Consider the following 21,876-nt stretch of genomic DNA (forward strand, 5'->3'; position numbering starts at 1 on the left):
GTGAAGGCGTACAGCCTGCTTGCTGTCTCCCTATCAGTGGGTAGCAGCAGCTGTGGCCATGCAACCTGGACAACAGGCACTTTGGAAGAGATCAAATTAGAGAAACAGTGTGAAGACAGAACATACCAGCCCCTTACCTTTTGTCCTTTATCCTTCTGAAACACAAAGACGGGCGGAGCAATGGCAGGCTTTTCTGCAAAAAGAAAAATTGGTTTTTTTCCCCCCAACACTATATTCACACAGTAAACAAAGCTACACTTTTTTGTAATAAGTCTAAAAATATACATATGCACAAATATATGAAACTCCACTAACACCAAACTGCTCCAGAACAGCTTCTTCACCAGGACACTTGGGGGTGGGGGTATGTTCTGCTGCCAAATGAAATCCAAACCTTATTATTGGTGCCCCTTTCTATGTGCATATTATGTAATAAACAAAATGTTTTCATGATTCCCCAGGGCAGGCATGCACATGACAATGGGAGGCACCAGGCAGCCACTCTCCAGCCCCACCAAGGGCCCCTTGTGAGAAGGCCACTCAGGGTGCAAGGGCTTTCTAGAGCACCTCCTGAATTCCAAAGGCTGGAAGCCAGTTGAATTCCTATTTTATTTTTTTAATCTGCAAACCAGAAGGCAACCAGCCTGCAGCCTCTGGCACAAAGCTGCTGCTCTCTGGAGAGCTTGTGTGGCCCAGCACAACACTGGGCTGGGATTTCCACCTGAGCACCATTTAGAAGGAAGGCTATGTGGGGTTGCCCAAAAGCTGTTGTTGAAGGAGGAAACGCTGTGGAATATTTTGCTACCTGATAGGACAAGAGCAGTGCAGCCTGTGGCTCCCACCACTCGTCACCTATCAAGGCCTACAGTCCTTTGCCACTTGGCCCTGACACAGGTAGCAGCTTGGGAAGCCCCTCCTGTCCACTCAGGGACACGCTCATGAGGATTGCCTCAGGTCTGGGTGCACTCCCAATAGCCCTGCAGGGCGCAGCAAAAGGAGCTGTTAATCTGGTGGCCATGCAGCGTGCTGTGCCCTGCTGCAGAATTTGGGCACAGTCCTGCTCCCCTGGGACCCCACTGTGGGGAGCCAGATGTCAACCCTGGAAGTGTGAACAGGCACTGCGTTACCATGTTGAGCGGAGGTATCAAGAAGTGCTGACAGGGATAGTGGCAAGTCAGAGGTGCAGCTTTTAGGGTGACAGGAGTAGGGAGGGGGTAGTGTGGCTCTACTCCAGACGTAAGGAGGTGTTATAAAGGGCCGGGGGAAGCACTGTTGGGATTGAGAGAGAAGTCTGGAAAGGGGGACGTGGGCAGCAAATGCAATTGCTGAGGAGAAACAGAGGCCTGGGAGCAGGTTTTAGGAGAAAAGGGGGTGAGCTGTTGGGTGGCGGGGTGCAAAGGGCTCTCCAACCAGGATTTTTATACTTCCCTAAGCTGCCATCTCCCAAACGAACAAAGGGATGAATGTGTCTCTGTCAGACAATGAAAGATGCCAAATGAGGGGCTGGGGTTGTGGCTCAGTGGCAGAGTGCTCGCCTAGTACGCGTGAGGCCCTGGGTTCGATCCTCAGCACATTAAAAAAAAAAAAAAAAAAAAAAGTCAAATGAATGCTAGAGGGACTCGGGAAGGGCAGTGGCTGATCCATCCTATGTCTGTGGCCAGGAGTCTGGAGACCTTCTGGTGCTTCCCCTGTACCCCACAGGATCAGAACCAGGGCAGGAGGTCAGCACCCCTCTGCACCTGATTCCTTGGCTCCTAGATGCACAGGGAAGAACCAGGGTTTCAGCCAGCCCAGCATCCCCACCACCTCATCTTCTTTAGGAAAAAACCCCTGCCCCACCCCAGCTTCAGCCCAGGGGCTAGACCTGACAAAGACAGCACACAGCACAGCATGCCCTGGCCCAGCGGACACTGGCACGTGAATACAGCCAGGTTGGTATGTTGGAGATACTGAGGAAGAGAACACATTCTTTTCCTGCTGGGGCTGCTAAGCTAATAGTACGTGTGCCTGGGCTGCCACAGGTACACAGGCCATCCTGAAGGGCAGTGGAGGCGGAGACAATGGGAAGGCTACACCCCAGCAACACTGGTGGAGGCCTGTCCTGGAGCTTCCCAGTGCTAACCCAGACTTTTCAGTCAAGTCAAGCAATGCTGGCTTTTGCTGAAGTAACTTTGAGCTAGACCTCTACCCCTGGTCACTAAGACTGCAATCTGACAGGGCTGCTGCAGTCTTAATGAAACACATGGTGCACTTGGGCACCCTGTGGAAGAAAGCCCGGACGAGTCTCAAAGCCAAGTTGAAATGCATTTTTTTCTCTGTACCAAGTTTCGCCACCTGACCCATTATATACTTAAAAAGACTGATGGTCTGTCTCTCCCCTGCAATATGAACTATGAGGTCAGGGGCTCTGCATGAGTAAGGAGGGCTGAGAAACTGAACACAGGGCAAAACCACACAGTGCCAGGCTAGAAAGTAAGAGCTGGAATGCACAGAGAATTCTTTGGGCAGAGTGATGAGGACTGTGTCAGCTGACCTGCAGGCACACAGGAAGCCGCAATCGTGTGGGCAACTACAGGAGGCCTGGGCCGCTGCAGTGCAAGGGCCCTGCCCAGAGCTACCTGGACCATGCGGCAGTGTCAGCGGGGGTGAGCAGGGAAGGACTCGGCTGCCAGAGGCATGCTCTGTGCTCCGTCTCACAGAATGCTCAGCTGGGGAGAGTGGGAGGCTACGAGGGGCATAAGGGCAGAGCTCTGAAAGCAGCTGGCCAGTGAGTTAATCGGATCTTCCCTAATTAAAACCTGGCTTCTGCTCCTGGTACCCATCACCGGCACCTCTCGGACCTTCTTTTTTCTCTGACTTCTACTCTGGCCTCCATCGAGCAGCCAGAAACACTGTTGTGAAATGCACACTTAAAACTGCAATGCCCTGCCACCATCCCCACCTTCCACACGACTATGGCCATGGCACTGAAGAGTCTGATGTCCCACACCATGGTGTGCTTCTGCACTTTTGTATGGTCTTGTCCCTCTGCCAGGAACACACGAGCGCCTTCTTTTCCGTGGTCAACACCAACTCCTGTAGAGACACCGGCCTCTGGTCTGAACTACACACCTGCCCCACTGTGTGCCCTCCTGAGCACACCTCTGGCTTGTATCAGGCCATAGGTCACTCCAAGCTACCTGCCAGGGAGGATAAGAGACCACAGTTTCTGAAGAGCTGTCTCCCATTATATGAACCAATGTACACCACCTAAAAATCATCCTCTCCAGTCACATACACAACACCAGCTGCTATGTAATCACATAAATATTTATTAAGCCCTTATTCTGTGCACAGAACCACAGGGAAAATGGAGAACAGGAAGCTGAGGGTGAAATGTGATTAGAAAGGAAGGGGCATGTCTGCACCTGAGCTCCTGGCTGGGTTGATCTGCTTGCTGATCTACCCCTGGGATGGAAGCACTGTGACAGCGGCCTCTCTGCTACCTTCCCTTCCGTGCCCAGTGCCTCACACACAACAGGCACTTGCCAGGCAGCTGCAGACAAAAGGGAATACTACCCTCCACAGAGACTGGACCCTGGTGAGGCATGATGAGGGTCCTCCAGAAGGACAGAAACAATGGGTCACATCAACAGCAGGTGACAGCTGCCTACCTGGCCCCTGGGACCCCTGTCGACTGTAGGTTCAAGACTAACCCAACTGCTATACTAACTAAACTGCACACGTGAACCTCAGTCACGCTGCTACCCAAATACCAAGCATCACAGTCAACACCCTACAGCTCTAGTCAGCTTGAAGGCGGCAAGTCCCATCCCCAGGACTGCCCCACACTTAGCATGGGAGCAGACTGCTCTGGCCAGGCCAGAAAGTGGCACTTGTGCTACCTGCAGCTCACGTCTGGGGACAACCAGACAGGGACAGGAGGCAGGGAGGCTTTCACAATCTGCTCTAATCTCCACCCAGCTTTTCCTTCACAGCAAAGGGAAAACCACCGCTAGAGATGGTTTGAGAGCCAGGCCGCCACAGACACCTCATGTATTAAATATTAATCACATGCAGAATGTTCTGCTCAGGTTCTGTGAGGTGAGGATTTTGAGCATTTTTTTTTTGCCCTATGAAATGTTGCTGATCAAATTTGTTTATGAAAAAGCAACAGAAGGCCTGGAGACTGGCTCAAGACATCAGCATTTTAAAAGATAGGAAGACCAATGGAAAGGAACCCCTGTGTTTCTGATTTTTTGGGGGGATGGGGTACTGGAGATTGAATCCAGGGGCATTTTACCACTGAGCTGCATCCCAGGACTTCTTATTTTGAGACAGGTCTCCCTAAGTTGCTGAGGCTGGCCTCTGACTTGCCGTCCTCCTGCCTCAGCCTCCCGAGTTGCTGGGAGTTATGGTGTGAATCACCGTGCCTGGCAGGAACCACTTTGGAACAAATCATCCCCAAGGATCTGATCGCGGACCATCTGCCATGAGGCCTGAGCACAACACTCTCCAAGCCAACGCTTTATATGCAGTGTGGTGGGGTTCTGAGCCTTTCACCTTGAACAATACCCCGCTCAGGGTGGGTGGGTTCTACCATCTGGTATGTGAGACACTTCCTTCCACCCCGGGCTTCCTCTCTAACCTCACCAACACTTTCCAGGGTGCTGCATGCCAAGGCCCAGAAGGTGCCAGCTTGACTCAACCTCTACCCACCACCCTCATTCCACTGAAAGGAGAGAGTAAGAAGCTGGTCTACACCCCAAATAGCACTAGGGTGGAAGACTGCTTTCCAGTCCTCTACAGTGCAAAGCTGGCATCTTAGAATTCTGTCTTTAGACTTTTTCCCACCTTGCCATGTTATGCAAAGATATCCTCCAATGGGGTTTCTTAAGATTCCAGATGTTTTGTGCACGTGGCAAGAATTCACTGCGTATTTCACCATGTGCCAGGTTTCATCTGCATCACCTCACTGCGACTTCACAATCCGCTCTTCTTTGACAGGAAAGGGGAAGAGGAGTGCCTGTCCAGGGTGGGCCCCATTCTGAAGCCCAGGTTCCTAGCACAGCATGGCACCATGCCATAGCACCATCCAGACACCGCAGGTGCAGAAGGGGACGAGACCCACCCCAGTTGCTCCCTCCCACCTTTCCTGTGCGGGAGGCCTCAGAGCTGTGAAGCAACACTCTTTTCTTTTGAGGAGTGACATCAGGAATAAAGCAGCTGTCAGCTAACATTCTAGATAAATACCTCTGGAAGAGCACAAACTAAACTAGGGGCGTGTGATGAGTTCTGGGGTCAGAGTGAGGCTGGTTCTACCTGTCACATGACTGCCCACCTCTGAGAACGCTGCGAAATTATGCCGAGGGCAGATCCTGTGGAGACTGAAATTCTTTAAGACTGTCAGGACTGTCAGGAAAAGAATCAGACACGTTCTAAGGAGCATACTCATTGGTGCAACAAGTTACATTCTGTCTTGTCTGTCAAGGGTGTAACCATGGAATGCTTTGCATAACACATTCGGAATCTACTATGACAGCACACACTCCACCTCCTCCACATGAGCTTTTTTCTCTGCTTTGGAGGGAATAGTGCACACACGTGGTGCACACGACAGGCCTGCCCCTCAAAAGTGAACCTCTTGTTTATGACTGTCTCCAGCCCCTGAGATGGAAGGTCTCCTGTGAAAATGACACAAAGGAACCTCTGAAGACCCAGAAAAACACAGGCAAAGTGAATCTGCAGAACACCTGCCTTTTCTGTTTACTCTCCCCTAACTGATGTCTCCTATACCTGCCAGGAAGTGGTCCCTGGTTGAAGAGTCACTTAGAATCTTAGACCAAAATGTCAGAAGTATTTGTATAAAATTAACTTTAATCCTGGACTGATGTGTCTTAATCTTCTTATCTGTGGAAGAAAAAAAAAAAAAAAAAACATGGAAAACATTTCACCAACACAACAGTCTATGTGTACATATGTGTACATTGCTACTGCTTTAATCTGGCAACACCCACCATCTCAACGTCCTAGTCACTGATTTTCTCAGGAATTATTACAAACAGCTCTATGCTGCAACATGAAGACAAACCTGCCCCTGACATCAGCTCTATTCTCCAGTTAATTCTTCAGTGAAGAATGGAACTGACCTCAAACACGCTGTTGCTAGGTGATGCCTCTCCAAGTCTCAGTGTAAGTGCTCAGTGCTCACTGGCCTTGCTTCTGGAGGGCGGGGGACAGGCAGCTCACTTCTTTTTATATTTTCCCCCAGCAACTCTCAACTGGTCTCATGGAGGTGCAGGGGGCACAGCACTTAAGAGGTGTCATGCACCTCTTTCTGGTGTGCTACTCATCCTGCCACTAACCTTCACCTACCAAAAAAGCAAGCTCGTCTCCAACACTCTTGTCTTACTTGTCAAGCCCTAACCCCCCAGTGATGGCAGGAGCAAGGAGTTATACTCATGTTCCTTCGATGACCTTTACCAGACCTCAGACGGGTGCTTTATACATCTAGTCTCACTGAATGTCGCCACACTGTGTGATGAAAATTACTAGTTATCACCTCCTGTTTGTGAATCATGAAATAAGCCTGATAAGTCTGAGAGGCTTTGGACAGATGGAAGTCACAGTTGGCAAATGGCAGAGGAAGTACTAGACCCCGATCTGCCTGACTTTCAACCTGGGTGCCTCCCATCTCATGAGGGGCAAGTCATGTTCTGCCACCTTTATCTTTGTACTCTTTGGCCCTGTGGCTAAACCCTCCTATCACCTCCATTTCTGCCCCACGAGGCCTGTGAGCCCTGAGGGCGAACTTGTAGCTGGGCACCTGTGAGCCTTGAGTCCAACAGAAGCCATAAACGTATCAAACAGGTAAATCATACAAAGTCAGCAGCTTTGCCTAAAACTCTTGGGAGAAATTTGGTGATGCAGCTCTGATGGTACTTTTCTGTCCTGCCACTAGGTGGCACGTCATGGACATAGCCAAGGTGAAGCGAAAGTGGCTGAAGGTTTTGGGGAAAGTTCCAGCAAAGAACGGAAATCCCCTCTATAAAGGGTTTGGAAGGAAATATCCAAGGACTACAGAACTTGTGCTGAAGCAGCTGACCAAAACTGGTGACACTTGGCTGGGTGTGATAATCCCAGCGAAGTAAGAGGCTAAGGCAGGAGAATTTTAAGTTCAAGGCCAGCCTGGGAAATTTAGCGAGACTCTTGGCTCAAAATAAATAGGGACAGGGATGTAGCTCAGTGGTAGAATGTTTGCCTAGCATGCGTGAGACCCTGGCTTCAATCCCCAGCACAGCAAAAACCAAAAACAAACAAAATAAACACGGTGATACTGGGAGTGGGGGCCATGGTCGCTATGTTTAAACCTGCCTCGACCACTTGTGGTAAGGATTCTGGTCAAGTTAACTGACCTTCCTGTGCCATGTCATAAAATGGAAAACAGGGCTGGGGTTTTACCTGGGGAAAGATGAAATAAAATGACGCATTTACAAGGTCAGGGAAAGGGGCTGGCACTGTCTGAATCCAGCGTCTGAACTGGCGTTTAGTATTACCATAAGCATACGCAGAAGATGGAATAAACACACCAAGGACACCTTCAAGTACGGGTCTTGTACTCAAGGCTAGATGCCAGCCCTTTGGGGCACCAGCAATGATAAATGCTTTATGGTTTGGCCCCTTCCAGGGGACTGAATGACTGGGTTCAGGAGCTGCTGCCTGGACACTCAGGTATACCTAGCTCAAGTGTTCACTCGGAATCCCCAATCTCTTCTGAGTTGGGTGGAAACACTGAGGCGATCCGAGGGAAAGTCAGCAAAAGTCAGGACCCCAGCTCTGGCAGGGTTTCTTGAGCCAGTGTCCGCTGTTCCAGGCCCTGAGATCAGCACTGGGGACAGGGATTAAAAGGCAGATAAGGCCTCAGTGTTTTAGCAGAGAGCCAGAAAACAAGTACCCAGCTGTGTGCAGAGGTAAGTGGGTAATTCTGGATAAGTGGTAGAGAAAGCAGCAGGAAGTGGGGAGGTCAAGGGCTGGAAGGCCTCTCTGAGGGGCCACTTGAGCCTCAGGCGTAAGACCAAGAAGGTGAAGGAAGGCAGAGGACACAGATCAGAGGAAATCCCAAGCACAAGGGGCCTGAAGACAGAATGGGCTCATGGAGGCCTGTGTGGGGAGTTGGCAAAGGCTAGGTAAGGCCCAGATAAAGTTCAGCCCCACAGGCCATGGATAGGACTCTGGACTGTGTAAAGGGGGCCAGCGGAGGGGTCCAAGCAGGGAGCAACACGATCTGCTTTATACATTTTAAAAGGCACCCCTGGCAGTGGTCCCTTCTCTCCATTTTTATTTAGAATAACTATAATACAGATTCAGCATCCCTTATCCCACGTACTTAGAACCCGAAAGTTGATTATAGGTGTGTGCCACTGTACCTGGCCCAATTTTAAAATAATTTTCTGCATAAAACCAAGTTTCATGATATGGAATCTTCTGCTTGTGTTATCACATCACACATTTTTAATTCTGGAGCATTCCAGATTTAGGATTTTCAGGATACAGATGCTCAGCCTGTAAAATGTTGCAGATGATCACACTAGGAATGCTGAGAGGACCGTGTCTCAGTGAGATGGAAGCAGATGTAAGGGAACCAGAGAGAAGCCTTTGGAGTCATTGAGCAGTGGAGGTGACTAGACTAGACTGGGGGCCTTAGACGGGAGCAAAGTAGATATAGTTTGGATACCGTGGAGAAAGACTGTGCTGGTGCCTTACTGTAGTTAGACTGAGATTGCCACAACCAGTCTGTGAGTATTTCCTACTCGCTCAGTGGCACATGCCCTCAGCTAAAACAACTATCATCACTCTGATGAAAAGCTGACGATGACTCAGACCCAGCCCTGAACTCTTCAAGATCCTTGAGGCCACCACCATCAATGCTGCAAAATATCCTTCTCTGAAAGGAAGTTGGTCCATTTTCTCACCCTCACCCGCTGAGAGAGTCAAATTCTCAATGGATTGTTTTCCCTTCTGCACTCTGCTCTTACAGATGCAATGCAAGAATTATCCTGGACAAACAAACCCCAAGATTCTGTGTGGTAGAAATGCAAGAGCTAAACTCAGCAGACATTTAAAATTATTGCAAAAGGCAAGGTTGTCTTCTGAACATGTGCATGGAGTGACTACTACTGTAACTAAGACTTCCCACTTTTCTTCAAGCTCTGTAAATAGTGCTCAAATGCCATGCCCTGCATGGGTCAGTTTTTGGGAGAACAAACACCAATAAACTTGATGGGACTGATCCACTGGAAAGGGCAAGTAGGGGTTCCTAGACTCACTGGTTGGAGATGGACACACTGGTTGCAGAGGCCCTTCCTGCTTACATGGCCTTGGTGTTTAGTCCCTATAAACCCGAGTACCTCTGGCATTCTGTCAGGTCCTCACCTTGGATCTGGGATAGTGCTGAAGGACTAGGAAAATGCTGTTCCTTCTGAAGAGGGAGAGGCAGCTCCTGATGCCTACTTGGCTGCCAAAAGGTCATAACGGAAAAGGGAGTCGGGAGGAGGAGCCCCACACTCTAATTAGCAAGTATTTTATTCCTAGATAGCTTTGTTTAATTCTACACCCAGCTGTTCTCATCCAGGAGTAACTTTGGCCCCTTGGGGACATGGCCAATGTTTGAGGACACTTTTAGTTATAGCAATGGTAGGGTGGGAGTCTGGTAAAGGCATTTATAAACATAGTACACGGAGAACAGGGAGACTGATCAACATCCTCTGATACACAGAACAGTCCCCTAACACAAAGAATGATCCAACCCCAACGCCAAGCGTGTTACGATACAGAAATCTTGCATTAATTGTTTGGGAAAAAAACTGAGTTAGATCTCTACCCATACTAGACACTAGAATAAACTCTCTATAAGGCAAATAGTATAAAGCAGGGGGACCCCAGCTTCTGGGATGGACCTCCTCAGTGTTTGGATTTAAATGTGTACGGCATCCAGGACCTTAGTAGGTAGATGATTATGCAATATAATCTCTTAGATGCCAATGGACTCCTTAGTCCAGTAGTTCTCAGTTGGGGGTGATTCTGTCCATAGACACCTAGCAATATCTGGAGGTATTTTTTTCCTTGTCATGCCTGGAAATGGGGGGAGGGTACCAGCACCATGTGAGTAGAGGCCACTGAGGATGCCAAATACCCGACAATGTAAGGGATGGCTCCCACCAGTCCCACATCAGAGAACCTGCTCCAACCCAAAAGCACCCTGCTTTCCCTCCACCCCCACACCCAATCAGAATCAAAGTTAGCAGAGAGAGACATACTCCTACATACCAGAGGGTCAATACCCAACACAGCTTCTCAGCAATTCTCAGACATGCTTATTGGCATTTCCATTTTACAGATGCAGGAGCTAAGATCAAATAATTTACCAACGTTCTGGGACAAGTAAGAAGTGGCTGAAGTAAGACTCAAACCAGGGACAGTCAATTCAGGTGCTTCCAACTGTGTCATAAGCTGTCAGTGAGAACCTGCTGGCTCGGTCTGGTTTAGAATTCTCCTGAGGCTGGAGATGGGGCAGAAACCCACACTGATCTCATTACAGGTCTTAGGCACTGTATGCTGAGGCGCTGCTTTACCATGCCAGCAATTCTCAAACTTTTTGGTCTCAGGACCCTTTCCATGCTTGTAAATGACCTGGGATCTCCAGGTGCTTTTGTATATGAAGGATAAGCTACTATGATACTCACCATATTAGGAAATAAGCCTTAGGAAACTTCAAAACACTAATTAATTAAGGATAGTTAACTTGGAAACAAGTTATTAACATTTTTATGAAAAACTATTTTCATAAATTAAAAGAATTAGTGAGAAGAGTAGCATTATTTTACATCATGACAAATTTCAATAATGTGTGGTTTAACAAGAGTAAGCAGAATTCTCTTACTTGCTTCTGTTTATGTTATGTGTTGGAGGCTGGGGATGTGGCTCAGTGGTGGAATACTGGCCTAGCATGTGCGAGGTCCTGGGTTTTATCCCCAACTCCACACACACAAAACCATGTTGCCATATGGCATGTCATATACCCTTGGAAGACTCCCATTCATGCAAGAATGAGTTAAAAAAGCAAACAATGCCCAGCAACTCAGGAGCATGAGGTAGGAGGATTTTGAGTTCAAAGCCAGAGTCAGCAACTTAGCGAGGCGTTAAGCAACTCAGTGAGACCCTTCTCTAAATAAAATACAAAAAAGGGCTGGGGATGTAGTTCAGTGGTTAAGTGCCCCGGAGTTCCATCCCTGGTACAAAAAAAAAAAAAAAAAAAAAAAAGCAAACAATGTCTTTGTATTATTCTGAAAACAGTTTTGAACTTGCAGTTCTCCTGAGAACATCCTGGAGACTCCCAAGAGTTCCTGGACCACCTTTGAGAACCACTGTTACGTGTTACTGAGTACCAGCATTCCAAGGACGCTGAATCTGGAATTAATTACAGTCTGACAGGAGTTTTATGCTGAGGTTCTATGTTACAGAGCACTCTGAGGGCAGAGAATGCCAAGTCTGAAAGGCTGCACGACAGGGTCGAAACTCAAATGCCAACCAAGGTCAGACAGGCACCAGAAAGGGAGGAAGTGGGCCAAATCCTGAGCAACTTGGCGGAGACCAAGGTATCCAGGAGGGTATGAGGCCTACCTCCAGGGCAGCAGCTGCTCCTCAGCTTCAGCAAATCATTACTGAGCAAGAAGCTGGCTAAGGGTTGTTTCTGTTTTCTAGAGAAACCAGAAATCTGAATATCCATGCCCCCCCCCCCCAAATCTCAGAATTTTAAAGTGTTGGTTCCTAATTAAAAACAAAGGGAAACCTAAATGGGTCAAAATAATCATATCTGCTTGCCCCCCAGGCAAGCAGCAATTCTGGCTTCCTGTTGTAAAGCAGCTGTGAGCTTTTGAGAACTACAGGTGCCCCAGATCTCTGGCAACCATTTCAGATGGAGCAGTCCAGGCAGCAATTTGTATTCTCTTCATCAAGCTCCTCAAGCAAGGGGAAGTACAACCAGGGTCCAGATTCACGAGTGCTAAGCCACAGCATTGAGGGCCAAGACCACCAAGGAGGACACAAACTGGGGAGGGACCTGAGGGTGGGAGGAGGAGGCAAGGGGCTTTACAGACACCCTACGCTATGCAGTTCTCTATAGTGCAAAGTCAAACAGACCACACTCCCAGACCAAGGACCCAAAGGAAGATCACTGAGTAGAGGTGTCAAGAATAATTCCCCTTGTAGCCGGACGCTGTGGTGCCACACACTTGGGAAGCTGAGGCAGGAGGATCACAGGTTCAAAGCTAGCATCAGCAACTTAGTGAGGCTCTAGGCTCCTCAGTGAGACCCTGTTTCAAAATAAAAAATAAAAAGAGCTGGGGATGTGACTCAGTGGCTAAGTACCCCTGGGTTCAATCTCCAGTACTGGGGGGGGGGAGGGAACCCTTTAAACAAAGAAAGCTTGCTGGTGCCATCACCACCACTAGATCCAGAGCAGACAATGATGCAAACCATTTGCCTCATGATTGCTTTAAAGTACCATGGAGAGCTGCCGAAACTACAGCAAGTCAACACTGGCCATCTCTGCCTTTCTTGTATTTTCCTTATTGTGTTCTATTCTCAGATCCCCACCTCAATGTAACCGATCTCACTTCTACTATCCCTGGCCTACTAGGCCAGCATTCAACAATTCCCCCCCCCCCGGCAAACAACTGTCTCTCCTCCAAACTCCATTCTGAGGTCACAAGGACTGAAACTTGCTGCCTGCACTCACGCCAAGCCCTGCAGAGCAGACACCCAGAGTTTCAGTGCACCAATCCTGCCTAGCCCTAACTCCCAACAAATGCCCGAGGCTAACAGGACTGCTGGGTAATTCCAGTGTCCAGGAACCTGAGAAGCAGGCTGAAGACTTGGTTGAAAGTTTTACAGGACCATAAACTTCTCTACATAGGGATCCCCTGGCAAAACTTAAACTTTCTTCAAAGTATGTAAAGGCTTTGTGGCCTCTAGGCTGTTATGACTCTCTCTAGCTACCCCCAGGCCACCTCTGCCACAAAGATGAGACAGGAGGCACAGTTGAGCCCACAGGACAAATGCCAGAGTTCACTTTTGTCATAAATCCAGGAAAAAAATTCAAACACTTGTTTTCCCCTTATTCTAAAAATTAAGTTTAGAGCAGGAGATGATAAGAATCACGTGAAGTAAGGAGTTTTACTATTTGAGTTCCAATTAAAAAATTCAGTTGCATCTAATCCCCCAAGTTAACAACAAAGATGCAAACTGAGAAAAGGTAAATCACCCCTGAAAATCTCTAAGACTCACACTTGGCCAGACTAGATCAGTGGTTCCCAACTCTAGATAACTCTGACCCCCAAGGGACACTGGGAGACACTGTGGACACTGCGGCTATCAAGCCTGGAAACAAGGACAGGCCACAAGCACCGATCTGCTGGGCAGAGACCAGGGGTGCTCAGAGCCTACTGGCACCCCCACCACAGTGAAGGACCTGCTCTTGTGTGTCCACTGTGCTGAGGCTGAGAAACCCCAGCCTGGATGACACACAAGGAAAGGCAGAAGGGACTCAGGAGGACAGAGGGCCTGCTCCTCCTGGTGTCCCACCACGGCTCACCTGGGGTCATCCAAATGGGATGTTCAGACTCCTCCCTTGCCGAGCACCTGTCCACACACATGGGGAGCACAATTCACTACGGTGAAACAGCCGCCACTTCAGGAGCGTGTGTCCCCGTGAGCTGTGCTCAGGACCTCACGTGCCTGTGTTCATTTGGCTCTCACAGCAATCACACGGCAAGCACAACACTGCTCATGCCCCGTTCACTGGTGAGAAAACTTGGCCTCACGTCGCTCCAGAGAGTCCATGGGAGTCAAAAGACAGCTCTCTCCGGGGCAGCGCTCACGCCCATGGTCACTCCACACAGGGAGTCTCAGCCGGGCCGTGCCCTACTCTGCTCCCCTGACCTGACAGGTGGCTGGGTGTGGAGGCACTTTTGGTCATCATGACCTGTGGGGTAGGGGTGTGTTACCAGCATCTAGTGAGTAGGTTCGGGGACATATGCTGCCAAACATATGCCAATGTACAGGACAGCCCTCTCCCCAACAGAGGATCATCCAGCCCCAAATGTCAACAGTGCAAGTGAAGAACCTTGCCTTCTACTATCTCCTGGGTTTCCATTATGCATGTCCACAGGCCAGTAAGGAATGTGTCACCTTTAATGATGAAATCTAGTTTCCAAAATATTCCATGCTTCAAATGTACTTTGCTCACCCTAGGAAAAAACTGTCTTTGACACCTGACTCAGTCCACAAAAACTCCAGAAACAGCATGATTAAGGAGTTCAGGAGATAACAAGCAAAGTTCTGGACAGGGTAAACTATCCTGGACTCAAATGTAAAACACATACACACTCCTAAGAAAGAAGTATTCCAAGTAGATTTTCAAAGTTAGAGACTACAGAACTATCAAGAAAGGAATGTGCGAACTGCTGTCCTCCATGAGAAGACCACCATGGCAACAAGGGGCAACAGGATGCAGTCCTGGATACGCAATTGTGTTCCCTTGCACACAGCACAGCACAACTAACCTAATCTGCTGAAACCAGTGCTTCTCAACTCCTTATCAGAATCAACTGTGCTGCCCTAACTGTCCAGATGCTCAGGACATCTGGACATCTCCTGACAGGAGCAGAATCTATACGGTGTGGGGACTGGGCACCTGTACTTTCAAGAAAAGCTCCCCAGGTGATTCCAACCAGGGTAGACAGCCAGTACTTCAGATTGACGCACAGATGGGATAAGTCCAGAGACAGAATGCATGAGGAGGAAATTGGATGTGAGGATGGACCAACTTAGGTTTCCAGCATGGAGAGGAAGAAGCCAACAGGATGTTAGGAGCTTAAACAGCATGAGGGAGAGCAGGGCTATAGGTAGTCCCTGCAGCTTCAAAAGACACTGACAAGGAAGTCCTACTTCACCTCGTGGATAAGACGTCAAACATCCTAGGCAGCTGTACGTGCTAAAAACAGAAATGGATTCTTCAAGAAACATTACACAGATTGGTTAAAGGACGGCAGGGATATCAGAGGTACAGAAATCTTCTAAAGCCTGACCTCCTCAGAATGACTGTCAATAGTGTCAAGGCAAAACGGTGTGGCATTTATTGGAAAAAATCTTAGTATAAATGATTCCATTCCTCTATTTTACATTTATCCATTTAATATGCAATTTACAATGGATAACTTATGTGTACTATGCAACAAACAGTTGGAAAACAGCAAACCATCATTTTCTTTGTGCTCAAAGGCACCCGTCACAATGAGGATTCTCACTAATGAACTCAACTCATTAATTCACCACACATCTTTTGGATACTTTCTCTGTGCCACTCACTGTCTGAGATACAGGAGCCCCTTCTCTAGTGGTGGGACAGTCAACCAGGTGAAGTCTAGCAGGCTGGGTGGGGATAAGTGCTGTAGAACAAAATAAAGCAGGTTAAAGGGAACAGGAATGTGGGCACAATTTAAAGTAGGTGGCTAGAGAAGTTCTTAATAAAGTAACATGAGTAAAAATCTGGAGGTAAAGGCACAAGCCATGAGGGTCTTTTGGGGGAAAGTGCTGCAAGTAGAGGAACCATTAGGAAAAAAGGTTACAAGGGAGTGCATGGCCCATTCAAGAACACTGAGAAAACGTGGGCAGTCAGTAGAGCAAGTCAGGGAGAGAGTGGTAGAGAGGAGGGCAGGGAGGTAGAGAGGGCTACTCTGGCTTCCGGTTAAGGGGGTGCCAGCTGGGTAAGGGTGGAGGAAGCCCACGTACAGGCAGAGTTGGTAGTGAGAAGACATCTCTGAAAGTATTTTTAAGGTATAACTGACAGAATATGCTGTTCTTATATGAGAGGAATCAGGGGTAACTTCAAAGTTTTGGATCTGCCACTTAGTATAAGGGGAGAATGACAGTGGGATGGGCAGGTTTGGGCAGGAGGCTAGGATGAAAGATTTTGTTTTGGACATGATGTCAGATTTGCCTATTAGACATCCAAATGGAGATGTCAAATATGTTGACATAAAGTTCTTGAGCTCAAGAAACTGTGGGCTAGAGGTAACTCTACAGAGTATATCATATTGATTCCCATTTATTTATCCGGGCCCATTTCTGCCTTTCAAATGGATCTCATGAGTTAGAGGGCTTCCCCCTTATAGGCTCCTTTGTCTGAAGTGAAAAAGGGCCAAGATGGGGGGGGGGCCTCTAAAGTCAGACCACTTTGGTTCAGATTCCTGCTCCTTCTGGTGTGACCTGACTTGGGTAAGTAACTTAACCATTTTAACTTAGTTTCTTCCCCAAAAGAAAGGGACTACCAGTACCTACTTCATTGGAGTTTTCGTAAGTGGTACCGTTCCAAACGCGCCGCGAGGCTGATCACTTACTATGAGCATTCATGCAATAGTGCGGGTCAATATGTGACCCTCAGGCCACCCTCGAATAGCAGGGAGCATCGCATGGGGGAACCAGAGCCAGACAGGTAGAGCTTGCCGGCAGTTGTGCACAGAGAAAAGGAGACAGCTAAAAATAGAACCTCGGAAGTCCTCAGGCGAGAGCAACACGATCGTGGATGTAGGCAGACATCAGCCTGATCGAGTGCTTCCTCTTGGGGATTCGGAGGTGTAACCTTGTCGAAAATGCCCAGAAGGGATGTCAGCGCTCCACAGGAGGGAACCACAAGGTCTCTCTGGAAGTGCAGGCAAAAAATAGAAAATAAAGGGGGAGGGGCAAACAGCAGCCCGGCTTGGGCAGCCCGGATCCTGCGGCCGCGCCTAACTGGGGACACGCGGCGCCCCGAGGGACCTGCGGGAACTGGCGGGAACGCGGGTGCGGAGCTCGCGGCGGGGGTGGGGAGCACGGCCCAGCTCCCTGCGTGCTCGGCGTGGCCGCCACTGGCCGGGGACGCGGGACGCCGGGTGCCGGGCGAGGGGGCGGGGAGGGAGCGTGGCGCGCTCGGGCCACCGCCAGGCCCGAGGTCTATTTACATCCGCGGCCGAGGCCCGGGCCGCACCTCCCGCCCCTTCCGGCCCCGAGCCCGGCTGCGGGGCGGAAGCGCCTCCCGGCCGCGGCCCCGACGGCCTCCCGACGGCTCTGGCCAGACGGCGGCAGGGGCCGCGGCTGCCGCGAGTAATGGACCGGGCGGGTGAGCCCGGCCTGAGGAGACGGAATAGAAGGCGGCTGCGGAGTCCCCCGAGCCGCCAGGACGGAGCAGACCGGACGCCCGCACTCTGGGACGCACAGCCCCCAGGTCTGTGGCCCCGCAGCCTCCCTCCACCCGCTTCCCAGCCGCCAGCTGGCCCCCGACGGCGCCTCCCCTACCTTCGTTCGCCAGGTCCGCCATTTTACTTCCTTAAGCCCTCCCACAAGGCCCCGCGCCGGCCCGGGCTCGCCTGTTTTCTGCCGGAGACTCCTGCGCGTGCGCAATTAACAAGCCGACTCCAAGCGAGGCGGGCAGCCCGCGCCTGCGCGCTGAGCTGCGCGCCGAGTCCAGCTCCTACTCGCGCTCCAAGCACGCGCCTGCGCACTAACGGTCCCCCGCCTCCTCTTCCCGCCGATGGAGGGAGCGTGGCCCCAGGAGCGCGCACGCGCGGGGGCAGCGCGGGCTCCGCAGTCCGGCGGTGGTCTTGGGACTCGACCACTGGGCTGTCCCGCTGGCGATCCGGGGGTCCCCAGCGGCAGGAGAGCTTGCGGTCGGGGGCGCCGCGGCCGCGGCCTTCCCCCAGGTACATTCTGGGCCCGCGAAGCCTGCGATCGCACGCCCCAGTTTCCCCGTCAGGCCGGCGTTCCTGAGGTGGCGCGGGAGCCGGCGGAGGGAGGCGGAGGTTGAGGAGCGCGACCCGGGCGCGGGTCCGCCGTCGGGCCTGGGCCGCAGGTACCGCGGGAGCCCCGGGAGTGGCGCTCCGGGACGGCTCGGCGTCGGCGAAGGCCGTGCCCCTCCGCGCGGGGCGGCGCCGGCGCTCCGGGACGCAGCTGGCAGAGCAGGGGACGCAGCCAGGGCCTTACGCCGACTGGGAAGGAGCTCCCGCTCCCCGACCCGGAGGTGAGGCGTGCCCACCCTGAGCTCGTGCGACGGGGACGTCGGGGTCGCTTCGGCCCGCCTTGCTCGCGTCCCAGCGGGTCTTTGGGCTCCTGCAACGCAGCCCGGGTCCACTGCGGTCGCCGAGGCCAGACTGCTTCCTTTCTTTCTGGTCAAGCGCCGGCCGAGGGATCTTTAAGAATACAAAGGAGAGACGCGCACTGTCCATACCGGGGCCCCCTCCCCGAGGCTTTCAGAGGCTTTGCCGAGCCTGGAAATGCGGGGTCATGGCGCCGCCTGCTCGCTGCGCTTCGGCGCACGGCCTGCCCAGCCATGGCAGCCGCCTCCTCTGCGCGCGGACCCCCCTGCTGTCCAGCTCGGGCACCAGCTCTCTTCTAGTCTGATCTAGAAGAGGTGGGGGTCCTGCAGCCTGTGGCCCATCTGGCCTTCCAGCTGAGAATGTAGTATTTAACTGGTTAGGGGGGAGAGTCAGGAAGAACTGCGCCATGGGAAGCCAAAATTGCATGAAGTTTAAATTTCAGTGTTCGTAGTGAAGTTTTGAAAATAGTCGCACTTATTTATATATGATCTATGACTGCGTTTGAGCTTCAATAGCAGAGCTGTCCTTTTACCTCTTTTTTTTTTTTTGGTGCGGGCTTTGAGCCCAGGGGTACTTTACCACTGAGCCGCATCTCCAGCCCTTTTACTTTTTAGATGGTCTCTATAGATTGCTGAGACTGGCTTCAAATTGCGGTCTTCCTGCCTCCGCTTCCTGAGTCGCTGGGATTAAAAGTGTGTGCCATACTTTTAATTTAGGTCTTGACAGAAAAACTGATCATCTGTCATCCAGGCCTCTCACCTGCCTGTGCCCTGGTCTCCTCCAGCTCTGCCTCCATTGCTTACGCACCAGCTAGGGGCGTGGTCAGCTGCTGCTGGCGCAGGGGGAAGAGGTGTGGCTGTGTGTGTGTGGTTTAAGTTTTACTGATGTTTTTCACCACTTTCTTAAGTCTTGACAGCCGTCAATAAAATAAATTGGGCCCTGGCGTGTAGTGTTTGCTGGTTTTCTTGGTGTACATAACTTAAGCCACATCCTGTTTACTGATGTGATGTCACCGTCCTCGGAGTTGGGAGGAGGTATGTAAGAGCACACTGGATTTTTTTTTTTTTTTTTTTGAGAAACTGCTGCTTCCTCAGTGTCGTCCCCAGGCCACCAGCTTTAGCATCACCTGGAAACATTAGAAATACAGGATCTCAGGCCCTACCTGGAACCCAAATCAGAATCTGCATTTCAACAAGATACCAGGAACACTGTTCCAGAGCTGCTCAGAGGGATTCTTCTTCATTCTTCGGAGGGGGCGGGGTAGACAGTACCTTTAACCGTTCCCTCAAACACATTTTCTAAGACACCTAGACTCTGCTACCCTAAATTTTGCCAACAAGCCACAGACCTTAAGTTGGAAATTGCCCAGGAAGACCTCGAATATCAATGCTAAACAGGACCTGGGGTCATTAAGTCTGTTAGCTCCCTGAGTCCCTGGGTCCCTGGCAGCTGTAGAACTCAGGTCTTATTTCTAGCTAGTTGGTTTCATTATATCCACTTTTCCCCCAGCTTTCCCTGGGTTGGTCTTCTCGTCTGCAAATTTGGGAAGCCTTGTATATTTTTTCTTTTGGTCTAAATTTACATTACATAGATACTTTGTATCATCTTTTAAAATAGAAAACCACTAAGCCCTGAATAGGAGATTATTATAAAAATAAACATGAAGACAAAGCAATGTTACTAAGGTCTAGGTAGGTACTCTGGGCTGCCAACGTGCTAAGCCCAAAGCCTGCTTTTGTTTGATGTAAAGAGAGATTAGCAAAGTATTATAGGGTATTAGAGCCACATCATCACCCAGCAGAAACTCCTTGACATGAGGAGTGAGGGAAACTGACAGTGTGATGACTGTAATCCACATAATGAGTGTCATTGCATGTCATGTCTGCATGTCACCTAAGTCTCGTCATGCACCACATTCACCCCACACTTTGGGGAAGTCCCAGCAACATGTCATCGCTTGCTAAATATAATCTAGTGGTGGCTTTCAAAGGATGCCAAGATGCAAAGCCTACCAGCCCGACAGGCCAACTGACCTTCCACCGGGCTCCTGCCAGCTCTGTGCCCCGCAGGCCTTCCTTTTTTAACCTGGTCTCTCAGATGAGTCAGTGTTCATTTAAATATTTGTTGGTTGCTAACTGCTGGTTTTAAAATAAGACCCAAGCTCTTTGTCCCTGCTCCCATCCAGAAGTGAAATCTCTTCCCTTCTCTTGAATGTTGGGCTTGTCAATCACCAGTGTGGGGAAGTGATGCTAACTTGTGAGGCCCTGGCCTTGTGGGAGCAGTTCTTAAAGCTTCCAGACATCCCATAAGCTGCCATGCTGGAAGGCAGCTAGAGCCAGGCTCTAGCAACAGATGCCCTGCTGGCTCCAGCTGCCCTGCCACAGCCACAGATCCTGGAGAGAACTGCCCAGCCTTGCCCTTCTTGCTTTCAGGAACCCAAGAAAGATAACTGACAGTTGGTGTAAGCAACTAGGTTTGGGGGGCAGGTATCTGTTACCCAGCAGTGTGTATCTACTAGTCTGCTTCGCATCAGGCATTGTTATACATGTTGTGTTCCCAGGACAAATAAGATAGATCAGGAACTTTGCATCCTTTTGTGGAGAGACTGACAATAGGTAAGCAAAGATCAAGTGCTACAAAGAAAACATTGTATTGTGACAGAGGGGTACTTTGGAACCACTGGTCAGGGAGGTCCCTTCTGAGGAGGTGACATTTTGGAGAAGCACTCTAGATAGCAGTGTGTACCAAGGTACTGAGGCATCAACCAGTTGGGCATGGTAGAGGGACAGTGAGGAGCTCTGTCAGCAGAGGGAGTGGTGGAGGTGGAGATTAGGTCACGGATGGAAAGCGCAAGGCCTCATGGGCAACAGTTAGGATTTGGTTCTGGTTATGAGTTCGAAGCAGGAAATGAGGGATTCAAATGACTGGCTGCAAACGACATTGGCCCCTCTGCTACCTGCTCCATCTTGGCCCCGGGGCCCTGTAAGCCCAGCAGACTCCCTTCTCCACAGCCAACAAGGACAGTGTTGTCTGCAGCTTGGGCTCCAGAAAACAAGTCTTCATAATTCTGTTATCTTCCCATGGTGGGCAGTCTTGTATGGGTCTGCTCTGAGCCAAGTCCACACTGAGGATGAGAACCCAGAGAGCCCTCGCGACGGTCACGCAAGAAAAAGGAAGGAAGGCTGCTGCCGCGGAGCGTGCCAGGCCTCCGCATCCGCAGGAGCCATCCCAAGGCAGCGCTAGACCCGCAGCCAGGGTCAGGCCTGGCGTGAGCTCTGGTGCCCAGAGCAGAGCAGAGGGACCGAGGAGGGCGCTCTGAAGCCTGAGCTGGGGCACGGGGCTGGGGTCCTTGCGTAGTCACGTGTTATGGAACCAGGCGTGTGTATTTTAGCACACACAAGTGTCGTCGTGCACACCTTAGAGAATGGCCACTTCCCACAAGCATGTGGAGCGCAGGGAACCCTCGCTGTTGGTGGGGAGAACAGCATGGAGCTTCCTTCAGGAGTGGAGAGTAGAACTAGCTGGGGCGGTGGGTGGCACTCGCCTGTCATCCCAGCTACTTGTGAGGCTAAGGCAGGAGGACTGTAAGTTTGAGACCAGCCTGGGCAACTTGGCAAGATACTGTCTCCAAATAAAATTTTAGAAAGGACTGGGCTTGCCTGTCATGTCTAGGGCCCTGGGTTCAATCCTTAGTACTGAAAAAAAAATT

At 50.6% G+C, this 21,876-nt stretch overlaps 1 protein-coding gene across 15 annotated transcripts in view; it reads right to left on the minus strand.

The window, feature by feature from the left end:
• Ranbp3 (RAN binding protein 3) overlaps positions 1-18,296 on the minus strand; it is a 57,767-nt gene extending 39,471 nt beyond the window's left edge. For 8 of the 15 annotated variants that reach the window (XM_047530720.1, XM_047530718.1, XM_047530716.1 and 5 more), the window contains exons 1-3: positions 17,371-17,407; positions 5,776-5,889; positions 138-193 (exon numbers count right to left, since the gene is read on the minus strand). In XM_047530720.1, the coding sequence (XP_047386676.1) occupies positions 138-193; positions 5,776-5,889; positions 17,371-17,392 (192 nt within the window). In that variant the 5' untranslated portion in view covers positions 17,393-17,407. Of the gene's footprint in view, positions 1-137; positions 194-2,941; positions 3,008-4,833; positions 4,943-5,775; positions 5,890-16,585; positions 16,739-17,370 lie in introns of those variants that run through there. The other 7 variants (XM_047530713.1, XM_047530728.1, XM_047530715.1 and 4 more) reach the window with 7 other exon arrangements.
• Positions 18,297-21,876: the final 3,580 nt, after the last annotated feature.

Source organism: Sciurus carolinensis, chromosome 17 (assembly GCF_902686445.1).
Source record: "Sciurus carolinensis chromosome 17, mSciCar1.2, whole genome shotgun sequence".
Classification (NCBI taxonomy): Eukaryota; Metazoa; Chordata; class Mammalia; order Rodentia; family Sciuridae; genus Sciurus; species Sciurus carolinensis.